The 14,260-nt window shown below is 47.7% G+C and overlaps 1 protein-coding gene across 3 annotated transcripts in view; it reads right to left on the bottom strand.

Moving 5' to 3' along the window:
- Window positions 1–758: 758 nt before the first annotated feature.
- The window catches only part of INSR (insulin receptor), a 126,537-nt gene continuing 113,035 nt past the window's right edge, over window positions 759–14,260 (bottom strand). For 2 of the 3 annotated variants that reach the window (XM_058537958.1, XM_058537959.1), the window contains exons 16-21: window positions 12,269–12,513; window positions 11,170–11,280; window positions 10,922–11,081; window positions 9,257–9,386; window positions 8,807–8,941; window positions 759–5,801 (exon numbers count right to left, since the gene is read on the bottom strand). In XM_058537958.1, the coding sequence (XP_058393941.1) occupies window positions 5,447–5,801; window positions 8,807–8,941; window positions 9,257–9,386; window positions 10,922–11,081; window positions 11,170–11,280; window positions 12,269–12,513 (1,136 nt within the window). In that variant the 3' untranslated portion in view covers window positions 759–5,446. The remainder of the gene's footprint in view (window positions 5,802–8,806; window positions 8,942–9,256; window positions 9,387–10,921; window positions 11,082–11,169; window positions 11,281–12,268; window positions 12,514–14,260) is intronic. The other variant, XR_009219400.1, reaches the window with a different exon arrangement.

The following is a 14,260-nucleotide window of genomic DNA, read 5'->3' as shown; positions in this document are numbered from 1 at the left end:
CCACCCCCCGATGAACAAGCCCCAGCCAGCCTCCTGGAAGATGAGCCTTCCCAGCTACCCCAGCAGAGGCCCCGGTCACAGCAATGAGGCTGTGACCAGGAGAACCATCCAGCCAACACACAGAACTATGAGAAATAAATGTTCGCTGCTGAAGCCACTAAGTTTGGGGGCTGTTTGTTACACAGCAAGAGCTAACACATGAAGTGTGTGTCTTGCTCAAAGTCACACAGGTTGCTGAAGGTGGGGAGTCTGTCCCCTTACCCACTACATTCAGTATTCAGCTCAAGGACAGCTGTTTAAAACCTTTCAGTCGCTGGTCTCCTGCTGGCCACCCACCCTGGCGACAGGCCCACACTCCCAGGATGATATTAAAAATATTTAGCATGGAAGTCTCCAGCATCTTGGAATAGAGCAAGGCGCTGGAGGTCCTCTGGTATTCTTAGAGTGAACCCTTTAGTGTCTAGATCATGGAGAGGTCTGGGTCCTTGAGGTAGCAGTTAGTTGCCAACTGGTATAGAAAGAGTTCAATATTTAAACAGCTGGTTCAACTGTACAGGTATGTACCACTGGATTGTTGGCCATGCTGGTAACAATATTTAACATCCTGCTTCATTGTTTTGAAGAAACCTAGGGGTTTGTCCCCTCTCAAAACAGGTACCCACAACTTCCCAAGAGGTTTCCGTTAACACAGCCCACCCTATAGCCACAACCCTACACAGTTCATAGGTTCTTGCTTGGACACCACACAGAGACAAGAGTATTCTCAGATAATTTATTCAGAATTTTAATATAAACAGGTAATTATCCCATATTTTACATGCAGAGCAATTTCGATATTCAAAAAAAAAAGGCATATTCTGTACATGGCGCTACTTGGCTCTTGTAGGAAAACATTGAAAAAATTATAATCGAGCTTTTGGTGGGTTTTGTGTTTCCGAGTTGTTTTCCGCATAAGCCGAGGCACTTTTGATCCTGCACGGCTGACGGAGGATGGGAGGAGTCTGCTGCTGACACGCGGGGCTGAGCCCACCCAGGCACACAAAGTAGAAAGTCTGAGCAAGCCATTCCTGAACGTGTACATGGACGCACACTCATTTGGAGGGTTATTCCTTCCTTCTCAAATGGGACCAAGAGCCTCAGATTCCTGATCTTGTTTTTAACAAGGACTTTTAGGGCCCGTACCCAAATAAAAATTCGGCTGGAGGCTGGTTCTGGACCTGGACTGGAGATCAAAAAGTCATTGTTTCCCTCTGTTCCTAGGAGAACCCTAAGAAAACATTCACCTTCAACTGCAGCCCCTGAATAGTCCATCACATTCTTTCGTGCGTTTTGAGAGAACAAACGCCGATCTGCCCTTTCCATTCCCAGCCTCACCGCTGGTGTAAATCAATATTCTGAAGAACATTCCAGAAGGTTTTCTGAATGGGGCATCATTCTACACGTACCATTTATATAAGATCAGCACTTCCCTGTTCCCCATCCCCAACAAAACCATAATTTCTGAATAGCCTAAGGTATCAAGGACTCACCAAGAAGCATCCAAAAGATATTGAACCCCAAAATTCCACCCACCACAAAGTAGAAAAATGATTTTTGGTGGGACTACAGCACATTCAGTCTCTCAGATGGCTAGCATGGGCCGTGCTCTGATGGCATTCCTGCCCATTGACCAATGTTATGAAAGCTACAGATAAATACCTCCCCACCCAAGAAGCACATTTATGGCGGACCATCTGCTCTGGTGGGAGATAGTGGAAGATCTGTCCATCAGTGGGTGACAGTCTCCAATGGCCATGGACTATATGTGCAGACCCTTGCATCAATTCCTACATTTTCTCTCAGTTGTGCTCAATGTCTATCCAGAGAACCAGCGGCATTTCTCTCTTTCTACTAGCTTAAAATGGCAGAAGAGCACCCAGGACAGCTCTCAGAATATGAACATTTCCACACGTGTGTTTGACATCACTGGTCCAGGGAAAAAGTAACACGTTTGGTATTCTCCTCCCAGAAGAAGAAACCACTACATGGATTTCACCACATTAATGAAAAGGGTTTTAATAATAGTGAGACATCTTTAAAAACAAACAACAAAAAGCATCAACCTAAGCTGGCTTTGTTGCTTTTTATGTAACCCATCACTACAACCCCCAGCACAACCATGACTTTCTCAGACCAAAGTCCTGTTGTTACACAGTAAACGTTATCTGATGCAAAAGGAGGCTTGTGACCCAATGGCTGCTTTCCCTTTTCACTGCAGCAGCAGAGACAGCTAAATGAAGTCAGTGAAATCCCATTTACACAAGGTGGTCCAGCATTCTACAGTACCTCTCCAGAGCAAGCGGAGAAAGGAGAGTCTGCAGGAGCCGTGCCTAAAAGGATGACAAAGGTTTGCTGAATATGACAACAGCCCTGCTCACCCTGCCCAGACTTACACATGGGTTCTCAAAGCCCCACGAGGTCAAACAGTATTAGCTTAAGGTCAACCAAACCACAACACTGGGGTCTAAGGTTTTGTTGCTAAAAAATGTGTTCAGCATGCTGGTCAATTTTGGATTGGGATTTCTCAACGTGCCCCCTTCCCACTTGAAGAATAAAAGAAGACACTGCATGGGGTGTTTGTGTGTGAGGTTCCCATGAGTGTGATTTGTTCCACCTCCAAAAAGGATCTCAGGCTGAAAGGAGTGGGAATAAGCCATGGAGATCCCAGGGCACCATGGTGCTCACTTCTGGGGGATGCAGTGAACAGTGGGGATGCTGGCTCTGCACCAAAGCCTGTCTTTGCCCCAGTGAGAGATGGAGCATCCACTTCTCACCAAAGGAGAGAAACTCAGGTCTGAATGCCCCACACATCAGATACATCATGATGGCCTGGAACTAGGGTCATGTTTGGGAAGCATGGTGCCAATGGATGGAGGATCAATAAAAGAAAAAAACAAAAAGAAGATTAAATTCAGAGAAGAATATAATCAGCCAGAAAAAGGATCTATGCTCACACACGAAGGCCACATTTTATCCCCGCTCCCTCCCTCAAAATTCTTACTGGTCCCTGGCATTCGGAATCAGCTCATACAGATTTTCCCTGATTCAGATCGGATCCAGGCAGAATTCTGAAGTCTCGAAGATGTCCGTTATTGAACCACATCCTAACGATACACTGAGGTAGACTGTGCTGGAAAAAAAAAAAATCATTACCCCACATCACCTGTTTATTTTTCTTTGATAAAAATTTACATGCGCTCCATTTTGTACGAAAGTGATTTTTACAGTGATTTTTATATATTAAAATAAATAATTTTTCCCCTAATATAAGAAAACCTTTCTGAATTAGAAAAATGTGAAAATTGCTGCTAGTGTGGTATACAGCCGCTACAAATTTCCTATGAAAAGAACAAAATATCTAGCTCTACGTGTTTTTTAATTTACGTACAGACTCTCTTCTATGTACAAAATAAATTTGGCGAAAATAACTTCTGTACTCTCACTCCTTGTACCCAATCACTGAGGTTCCCCAGAAATATTTTACACGCTGTAATTTCTCAAATCATATAAATAAGACAGCAATAGGCCATTGGGATTTGTGTCTACCTGTGTTCTTAATCAAGAATTGAGAAGGCTCGGAGGTCACCATTACGTCTCTATCCCATTCTGAAGCCCACAACTCGTAAGAGAAGAGGAGAAGGAAGCAATCAAAAACTTTCGAGAAAATGCACTCAGAGATAACCCGTGGGTGATGATTTTGACAAACCAAAGTAATGAGTTCACCGTGTCCTTTATTTGAGCAGCTGTGGTTCTTTCCCCAAAAGGAAGAAACTACGGATGCACGCCCATACGGAAGTTCTCGGTAGCGTGAAGGTCTTGGGCGGTTTCTCCTCCAGACTCGAGTCTCTTGGGGATTGCAACAGCATAAGCACCTGACAGTTCTGCTCAGGCCCCACAGCTGGCCTAGCTGAGGTCACTGCGCGCAGAGCAGCTTTCTGGGATATCAGTTCTGAGGACAGTTGGACGCTCCGAGGGCGGAGGGACCCGACAGGTGCCTCTCACTTCATATTGCTTAGTGTTCTCAAAGTCCTTCCGTGCTGTCGCACTTTAGGATCTGATTTTGTTGTGTTTGCACAATAACTGCAGGACGTGCACACCCAGTTGAGGAAGCACGCGAGGTACACACAGGGAACCAGATGGTCAGAGAGCCACAAGTGTGTCTGAAGGCAGGGCTCAGCTCCAGGTGGCTGCCAGCTTTCCCCAGCAGAAACCAAACCATCCATCAAACCCAGTCGCCCACACCCTCAGCGTGGCTTCACAACATCCAAAAGGGTTAGCAGCTAACGTGGCTTTATTCCCAGAAAAATGGATGCCTTTAAGACCAAACAAATTGGCCACCGGTGCCTTGCTCCCTACCATGCACAAGCAGACAAGCCCTCCCCCCACCCCGGGAAACAGTTAATAACTTAGGAGGCTGATGCTGGAGATTTTTTAAAAATTAAATATGTTACAAATATATTCTCAAAACTCTTCATCATTTCAGTTCTTCTTTTTTTTTTTTTTTTTTCTTTTTTCTTTTTTATGTCCTGGCTTTGTTTGGTCTTGAAAAGATCCATTATCACTCCAAACTACTCCCTTGGCTCCCGAAAAACATTTTTCACCAAAGTTAAGGGAGAGAAGACTCCTGAGGCTAAGATTTGGGACACGAGAAGAATCTGTCGAGGGCACAGTCTCCCAGTAAATAAGAAGGAAGGAGAGGTGGGGATCAAGAACTCACACACTCGAGAAGAGCGAAACCTTCATGAGCCGATCCCCGAAGCGTCAACTCAGCACGAATGCTCTGCACACACACGCACACCAGCCGTGTCTAACCTGGACACACACGCACGCCACACACGTGAACCACAGGCGGGCACTGCAGATCCTTATCAAAAGAACAAAATCAGCAGCTATTGGTCAATTTGAGGAACTGATTTTGTGAAGGAAAATTAAAAAGTCCTTCAGCCCGGATGAGAAAAACCTTGAAGCCCACTCCGTGAAGCTTGGAACTCCACTGGAACCGGTTTTTCTTCTTTCTTTCTTTCAAAGTTTTGTTCCACAAACAAGTTTTACATTTTATACTGTAGCTCAGACACCAGCAAAAAAAAAAAAAAATGTTTGTAAAAACTCTGTTTTCTTTCAAGCTACTGGAAAAAAAAATAATAACATCCTGGCTTGAAACAGCCCGAAAAGACGGCAGCCACGGAAACCCCCTCCTCTCTACGTTCACAGTTAAATGCTCTGACGACTAGTCAATTGGCAATCAAACCCAAGTGTTTTAAGTCACAAGATGAGCAGAAATGGATAGTCATGATCTCTGAGCTCCATTTGACACTATGGCAGATTCGCATGCGAATCCTGAGGTTTCTGGAGGCCTTCAAACCAGAGGAAAGTGAAGACTTGGAACCCTTTTCCCAAACAGGCGCCGTTAGGAAGGATTCGACCGCGGCAGAGTCAGAATCCGCCCGTTTTTCTTGCCCCCATTCATGTGAGTGTAGGGGATGTGTTCCTCGTAGTTCCGCTTTAGACCCAGCGAGGACCCTCCATCCCGGCCCCCGGCCTCCTCTCTCTGGGGGTGTGAGGACCGATCCAGGGGGACGCTCTCCATGTCCTCAAACTCCATCTCCAACTCCTCGCTCTCGGGCGCCTTGTTCTCCTCGCTGTGGAAGAAGGAAACTTCTGGAAAGCTGGGGTGCAGGTCATCCTTGAGCAGGTCAACGATCTCCAGGAAGGTCGGCCGCATCTTGGGATTGAACTGCCAGCACATACGCATCAGGTCGGTGCTGTGGGACAGAGGGACAGGTCGGGGATGAGTCCCAGGGGTCCAGCCAAGCGGCCCCCACCCCACCCCACCCTTGTGGCCCACACCCAGAGGTGACAGGGGCTCACATCAGACGGTAGCCATGTGTGCAGGCAGCAGTCAAGCAGAAATAGCAATTCTATGGGTGCTGAAAGATGGTTTTGAAAAGAGCACCAAAGAGGTGGCCTCATTGCAAAGCCAGATCAAGAAGGGTCTCTCTTGATGTTACCACATGTTGAAGACCATGGGTCATCATTTTATATATCCCTGCACCTGACAGCTGCAGCTGTGTGGACTGAACCTAGAGGGCCAGCTCTGAGTGGCCATCCTGCAGAACCAGCCCTCACTCTCTTGAGGGCGGCAGGAGGGGGTTACGACTTTACTCAGCCAAGAGCACACAAGACACTCGCTGAGGGCTTAGGATTTCCATTTTACCTCTTCCTTTCCCCATTGTAATTTCTTCTAGGGCAGGGGTTGGCAAATTTCAGCCCATGGACCAAATCTGGCCCCCTGAGTGTTTTTGTAAATAAAGTTTTATTGGCATACAGTCATACCCATTCATTTATGTATTGTCCATGGCTGCCTTTGAGCTACACAGCAGAGTTAAGGAACTGTGACAGAGAGCCACATGGCCCACAAAGCTGAAAATACTTACAGTCACGTGCCCCATAATGACGGTTTCGGTCAACGACAGACCACACATACGATGGTGGTCCCATAAGATTAGTACCACATAGCCTAGGTGTGTAGAAGGCTGTACCATCTAGGTTTGTGTCAGTACACTCTATGATGTTCGCACAATGATGAAATCGCCTAATGAAGCATTTCTCAGAACACGTCCCTGTTGTTAAGCGATGCACAACAGTACGATATGGCCCTTTACGGAAAAAGTTTGTGGACCCCTGTCCTAGGGCCTACTTAATTTCCTTGGTCCTGGAACTAGAGCTGCTAACTGGCACGGCTAGGAAGGGACCTGCATGGAGCAATGTTTAGAAATAGTTGGCTCAGAGTTTCCAAATAACTCTGCTTCATACCTTTTTTCCTGTGAAATCTCTTCGAACTAGGTTTTCTAAATTGATGTCTTATTCTTTTGAGGATGAAACATCAAAATGGTCTCTCCCTATGGACTTTTCAGGAGGGTAAACGTTTTTCTTAAGAAACCATGATAAAGGACTTTATATGTAATAAATGTCCACTGTAGAAAGTTAGAAAACACCCAAAAAATATAGAGAAAATACAGCTTGCACACAACTCTCAGATATAACCTCTTGTCCTTTCTACCTGAATACATTTGCAAATGTAATATATACACATTGTTTTTTTCTTTTTTATGGTGAGGACAACCAGCCCTGAGCTAACATCCGATGCCATTCCTCCTCTTTTTGCTGAGGAAGACTGGCCCTGGGCTAACATCCATGCCCATCGTCCTCCACTTTATATGGGACACTGCCACAGCATGGCTTGACGAGTGGTGCATCTGTGTGCGCCCAGGATCTGAACCTGCGAACCCTGGGCCGCCAAAGCAGAGGGCGCACACTTAACTGTTGTGCCACCTGGCCAGCCCCCACACTTTGTACACTTAATTTTTTTTTTTTTTTTTGTGAGGATGATCAGCCCTGAGCTAACATCCATGCCAATCCTCCTCTTTTTGCTGAGGAAGACTGGCTCTGAGCTAACATCTATTTCCAATCCTTCCTCCTTTTCTTCCCCCAAAGCCCCAGTAGATAGTTGTATGTCATAGTTGCACAACCTTCTAGTTGTTGTATGTGGGATGCCGCTTCAGCATGGCCAGACTAGCTGTTCGTCGGTGCGCGCCCAGGATCCGAACCCGGGCCGCCAGTAGCAGAGCGCACGTACTTAACCGCTAAGCCACGGGGCCGACCCCTACACTTAATATTTTAACATAAGCTTATCCACTGAATTATAAAATATTTTTATAAGCATCATTTGAAATTTCAATTGCTACATCATATCAATTTATCAATTTACTTGGCAATTCTCACATTATTGGATGTTTGGATCGTTTCAATTTTTTTGAGACATTAAATAACTTTGCTCTGAGTAGCTATTACAACAGGGCGATAAGTCGTTATCTAGCTGTACCATTGCAAGCACTGGGTATTAAAACTCTCTGTTTCGTTTTTCCTTCCTTCCTTCCTACCTTTCTTTCTCTTTCATTCCTCCTTCCTCCCTCACTCTGTCCCTCCTTTATTCCTTCCTTTCTTTCTCTCTCTCTCTCTTTTCCCTCCCTCCCTCCTTCCTTTCTTTTATTGCTAATTTAGGAAGATAGTACTTTCCTTTATTTTGCTTTATATTTATTGGACTATTATGAGGCTGGACAATTTTGCACGAAGTTTAATAGCGTGCATGTGTGTGTTGTCTATTTGCTGCTATCACAAAAATTTAAAACAAATATTGGGAGGGGATATGTAATACATATCTCTGAAAAAAATTTTTTAGTAGTTATGCTTACTGATTTATTTTTTTCCACTTTTATTGAGATATGACTGACATGTAACATTGTATTAGTTTCCTGACAAAATGTTAAGTGTATAAAGAATAGACAGTTCCACATAAGTCTCCCACCCCAGCTCCCCAGTTCCCTTCTCCCATGGTAACCACTTCTATCGGGTTTATTGTACAACCTTCCAAAGATATGATAGGTAATAAAGCATGCATGTAAAGATAGGATATGCAAACACAAGTACGTATGTAGACATGATATGCAAACCCAAGTGTGCATGCAAAGATACAAGCATGCATGTAAAGATATAATATGCAAACACATGCCCACATATAGGCATGATATGCAAACACCAGTATTCATACAAAGGGCAATCCCTTTTTTTTTTTTTAATTTTTTTTTAATTTATTTATTTTTCCCCCAAAGCCCCAGTAGATAGTTGTATGTCATAGCTGCACATCCTTCTAGAGGGCAATCCCTTTTTAACGAACACCTGACACACTGCACACCCTTTCTATACTTACACTCTCTCAGGACAGTTGTCAGGTTGATCCAGATACCCTCCATCCATGACAAATTTCAACACCTGCTCATTAGACAGGCCTTGGTAAGGCTGTTCCGCCAAGCTGGTGATTTCCCAAAGGACCACACCGAAGGACCTGCCAATGACAGTTGAGAGTAATAACAAAGAAGCCGTTAAAACACACACACACACCCCTTCTTGGTTTACTAGAACCTGATTGGCCAGTGCATTAAACAATTCATGGTGCGGTTCAGAAATGCCTGTAAGATTAGTCTCAATAGGAATGTAATGGCAGCTGTGTGAGGGTCCTCAGACGTGACATTCTCTTCATCGTCTTGATGGAGAAGCCACGAGAAGGCAGGTTTTAACGGCCCCCTCTTGCTGGTCATACTTATAGAGCGACCTGGAATTCAAGCCCAGCATCCCGTCTGCCGGCCCACGCACGACTCACCACATGTCGGAAGAAGTGGTAAAGACCCCGTCCTTCAGGGATTCCGGTGCCATCCACCGCACGGGGAGCAGACCCTTGCCTCCTTTCCGGTAGTAATCCGTTTCGTAGATGTCTCTGGTCATTCCAAAGTCTGACAACAAACAGTTCACGTGCTCTTAGCCTTGAGCCTGTGGCCCAGTGTCCATCCCTCACAGAGCCCTCAGATGGGCTCACCTGCCCCAGGTGTGTGCTCACCTGGGTGGCCAGCAAATCCACTAAGAATGGATTCTGAGGGTACTCGTGGGGATGTGGAGGGAGAGGATGGGCCACCATTTAAAGGGAAGGAAAAGGAACCACCAAGTGGCAAAGAAGCGACGTTCCAACCTGCAGCTTGGGAATCCCATTCTTGGAAAGGCTTCCTTCCCACCCATGACCTCACAGGCATCCCAAACCAAACTTCTGACTCTCTGCAGCCAACCTACTGTTGCCCATTGGAAATGGCCCCATCAACCACCCAGCCACCCAGCCTCCCAGTGTTAGGTCCTCCTTTGAACAACCCCTTTCCTCAAACTCTACATCCAAGACAGTTGCAAGTCCTGCCCACTCTCTCTCCACATCCCTCTCTAATCCATCTATTCCTGTCCATCACCCTGGCCCCATGAAGGCCCACCGCCATCTCTCACCCACAGGACCCTCCCTCCATGCTGACCCTGACAGCCCACTGCCCAAGAGAAGCTACATAAATAGGATCATGTCACTTCCTGTTTCCCATTGCTAATGTAGGATAAGGTCTTTCTGGATCATAAATAGAATCACGTCACTTCCTGCTGCGCCCTGGCTGTGTAGATAACGTCTTGATGACTTACCAGGACTTGCAAGGCCTTTCCGAGTCTGGTTCCTGTCTCTCTCTCCCTAATCTCACATCTCATGCTGCTCTGCTCCCCTTTACACTCATTATATTCACAATACATCAGCCATCCTTCCAGCCTCAGGACCTTTGCATGTGCTGTAACTCCTCCTAGGATGCTGTCACTCAGGTCAACTCCTAATCCTGCACATCTTGGCTGAAATGTTGCCTCCTTGCAGAGGGAGGCCTCTCCTCTCTATCATAGAATTCTTTGCTTTCTTCAACGCTCTTTTCCCAGTCTTCATTATCTTGTTTCTAAAAGGGTTAACTCTTTTACTGTTCATCTGAAACAGCTCTGTCCAGTAGAACTTTCTGTGATAATGAACACGGCTTATATCCGCACTGTCCCATATGGCTCAAGATGGCTACTGAACACCTCAAATGTGGCCAGTACGACTGACGGACTGAGTATTTTATTTTATTTCAGTTAATTTAAAATTAATTTAAATGTAAATGGCCACATGTGACCAGTGGCTAGTGGTAACTGTGCTGGATGGTGCAGATAAAGGCTGCAAGCCGCGTAAGGGCAGAAAAATGGTGGCGACTTATTCGTCAGTGCACCTGTAGCACCTACTACAGAGGCTTGCACACAGAGGGTTCACAAATATTCCTTAAAGAAGCGAATGAGTGAGTTAATGAGCAAATGCAATTATTACAATGTGAGGATCCGGCCTCCATCCAAAATCCCGCCCCTTTACACTACTGGAAAGGATTTAACGACATCATAGACATTAAACTTGGCCCAGGCCATCCATTTCAAAGCAGAAAGCCAGACGAACCTCCAATTTTGACGGTAAAATCGTGGGCGACCATGCAGTTTCGAGCTGCCAGATCCCGGTGCACAAACTTCTTGGCATTCAGGTATGCCATCCCGTCGGCAATCTCCGCAGCCATCTGGATCATCTCTTGCAGGGTAGGGGGAGGGCGACCGGGGTTATTCTAAAGTCGAAACATGGGGTCGTGTTCAGCAACACCAGTGCCCACAGCCAGGAGCGGATGCCCTGCCGGGTACCTCGAGGCAGCTCACCTCAGCCTCCGGCCGCAGGGAACGGAGGTAGCTCTTCAGGTCTCCATGAGCCATCAATTCCATCACCACCAACGTTGGCTGGCCTTTAGATACCACCCCCAGGAGGCGGACCTGCAGAGCAAGCATGGGGTTCTTGGGTGAGCCTCTGTGGGAAGATGTTGACTCACCGAGGTCTCCCTGGCTGGTGTCTACATCACACACAGCACCCTGGTTCTGGGTGGAGGGTGATAAGCCCTGGTCTGTTGTCCGACTCAAAAGCCAGCGTCAACACCTTGCCAGAAAGGAAGGAGAATTCAAGATTCACAGTGCGGCAGGGGGACAGCAGACAGACCGGCCCACATACAGCAACACACCAAGGCAAATCCTTAGATATCTCCTCGATGTCTCCGAGTACACAAGGCACATTCCCACCTCCAGGCCTTTGCCTTAGCTGTTCCCTCTGCCTAATTCTGTTCCCTCACATGTACGCACGGCTCAGTTCTTACATCATAAGTCTTTGCTCAAATACACCTTCCCCATTCCTGAATTCCCAATCCCTCCACTCTGCTCCCCTTTTCCATCTTGCTATAGCAGCCTCTCCTAATGAACTACATAATTAGCCCGTTGGGTTCGGAGTCTGTCTCCACCTGCTCCACGAGGACAGGAAACTGCTGCGTCACAGAGATGAGAAGGGGACTTAGCACAGAGCAAGTGCTCCGTTAATATGTGTGGGGCAAGGATAAGGGACACGAGGCTCAGAGAATCTAAGGGACCACTGTGGGAGCAGAAGGGCAGGAAGAGTCTGTGCTGACTTGAGCGGGAGCAGGGACGGGCTGGACAAAGGAGGCAGGAAAAAGGAAGACACAGAAGATTCTGGAAAGCAATGGGACAGCACGTCTGGCTCCAGGCGAGGTGGGAGAGGATGGGATTGGAGAAGGAAGAAGGGAGGGACCCTCCCCTGCACCTTTAGGATGTTTAGCAGGGTAGGGATGGGCAGGGAGTCCACATCCGCTGTCCTCACGCTCTGTGCAATAGGAGGATGAGGGATGGAGGAGGCGGGACGGGGGAATGGACATGCAAGGAAGCCTTTGTCTGCTCCTGGGGCCAACGCAGGACTCACCACATGATGGCAGGTGAAGCCCTTCATGACCGAGGCCTCGTTGAGAAACTCGATCCTCTCTCGCAGACTGGCAGACTCGTTGACCGTCTTCACCGCCACGCGGGTCTCCGCCTCGCCCTTGACGATGTCCCTGGCGTTGCCCTCATACACCATGCCGAAGGAGCCCTGCCCCAGCTCCCGCAGGAGGGTGATCTTCTCCCGAGGCACCTCCCACTCGTCCGGCACATACACCGAGCAGGGAAACACTACTCCTCACTTATCTACACAGCACCTTCCACGGATCCCTTGGGGGGTTCCCAGCCACCTCCCACCCAGCCACCCAACAAATGTTCATTAAGTGACTTCTGTGATCCAGCACCTGTGCCGGGTACTGGGCACATAGCTGAGAACAGGACAGGCGTGGGTCTCTGCTCTCATGGAGGGGACAACAGAGGTTCAGGAAGGAGCCACAATTGGTCCAGGGTGCTGGCTGGTAAGTGGTCAGCTGAGCCTGCATCCTCATCCTTTCCGTCTGATTTCAGAGCCCCACTACCAAATGATGCTACTTTCCATCTGAGGCTGTTGCTTCTGCAAAGTGCCAAGCGGTTGGGGGTACCGCCCAGCCTGCCAACCACCAGACATGTGAGTGAGCCCATCCGAGACCACCTAGCATTAGCTGATCGGCAGGTGTGAGTGAGACCAGAAGAACTGCCCAGCCGAGCACAGCCCAGGTGGTGGACCCACCAAATTATGAGCTAGTAAATGGTTAGTTGTTTTAAGCCACTAGGTTTGGGGTGGTTTGTTACATAGTAAATGATTCGCAGACAAATGCATGAAGCCCTCGTAAGAAAAGCCAAAATGGTTCCTGCCTTCCTCTGCAACTGTTTGGGGCTGAATTGGTTTCCCTCCACCCCCACCAATTCATACGTTGAAGTCCTGACCCCTGAACCTCAGAAGGTGCCTGTATTTGGAGAAAGGGTCTTAACAGAGGAAATCAAGTTAAAATGAGGTCATTAGGGAAGGTCCTAATCCAATCTCACTGGTGTCCTTATAAGAAGAGTTTAGGACACAGACCCACGCAGACAGGAAACCATATGAGGACACAGGGAGAAGGCAGCCATCTACAAGCCAAGGAAAGAGGCCTCAAGAGAAACCAACCCTGCTGACCCCCTTGATCTCAGACTCCAGCCTCCATGGACTGTGAGAAAATAAAATTCTGTTTTCTAAGCCACCCAGTCTGTGGTACTTTGTGACAGCAACTCTAGCAGACCATGCAGTCAGCAATGGCTCATGCAAGTACACTGGATCAGACAAGAGCTCTGCACCCACATGAACTCACAGATGCTCAGTGACCTTTGAGCTCCAATTTGCAGCTTTCACTGGGCACGCTTGTGCCCTCAGCCATGGATACATTGCCAAGAGGAAGCAGGATGGTAGGGTGGAGAGGCAGCCATGAGCAGCCATCCTTGGCCTCGTCCCTTAACACAGGACCCAACAGAAGCCCTGAGTGGGCTTCCCCATCTCTAATGTGCAGCAACAACGCCATTCCCAAACGGAGAGAGGAGGCTCCTTGATCAATATTCATTCCCTCCATTCCTGTTCCCTCCAGACATTCCCACCTGGAATAACCACCTTTCTGAGTTTTTCTATTTTGATGCTTTAACATCAAAGCCCCTGGAAGGACTGTCCCTCCCAGGGTGGCCAGTTCCTAGAGACAGCAAAGATCTTGCCTGTGAGTGTTCCTTTCAAACCAACCAATCCAGAGCCCACACCCCAACCACCTCCTGGGCCACTATCCCCTGACTTGATCACCCCAGGGCCAGGGACCAGACGACCAGGGAAAGCTCCTACATCCCAGAGCCCGATGCAATTATTCAGACTAGCCAATCCCAAGCCTGCTTACCCTGCCCCACCTGTTCCTTCCCATAGAAACCACAATAAAGGCTCTTGTTCATTTCTCCCCCCTCTCTGCCTCCTGACACACCTTGGTGCTTCCCCATGTGGCCCTGCGTG

The sequence above is a fragment of the Diceros bicornis genome, unplaced genomic scaffold (genome assembly GCF_020826845.1).
Source record: "Diceros bicornis minor isolate mBicDic1 unplaced genomic scaffold, mDicBic1.mat.cur scaffold_73_ctg1, whole genome shotgun sequence".
In the NCBI taxonomy this organism is placed as follows: Eukaryota; Metazoa; Chordata; class Mammalia; order Perissodactyla; family Rhinocerotidae; genus Diceros; species Diceros bicornis.
This window is presented reverse-complemented; position numbering and strand designations above follow the sequence as displayed.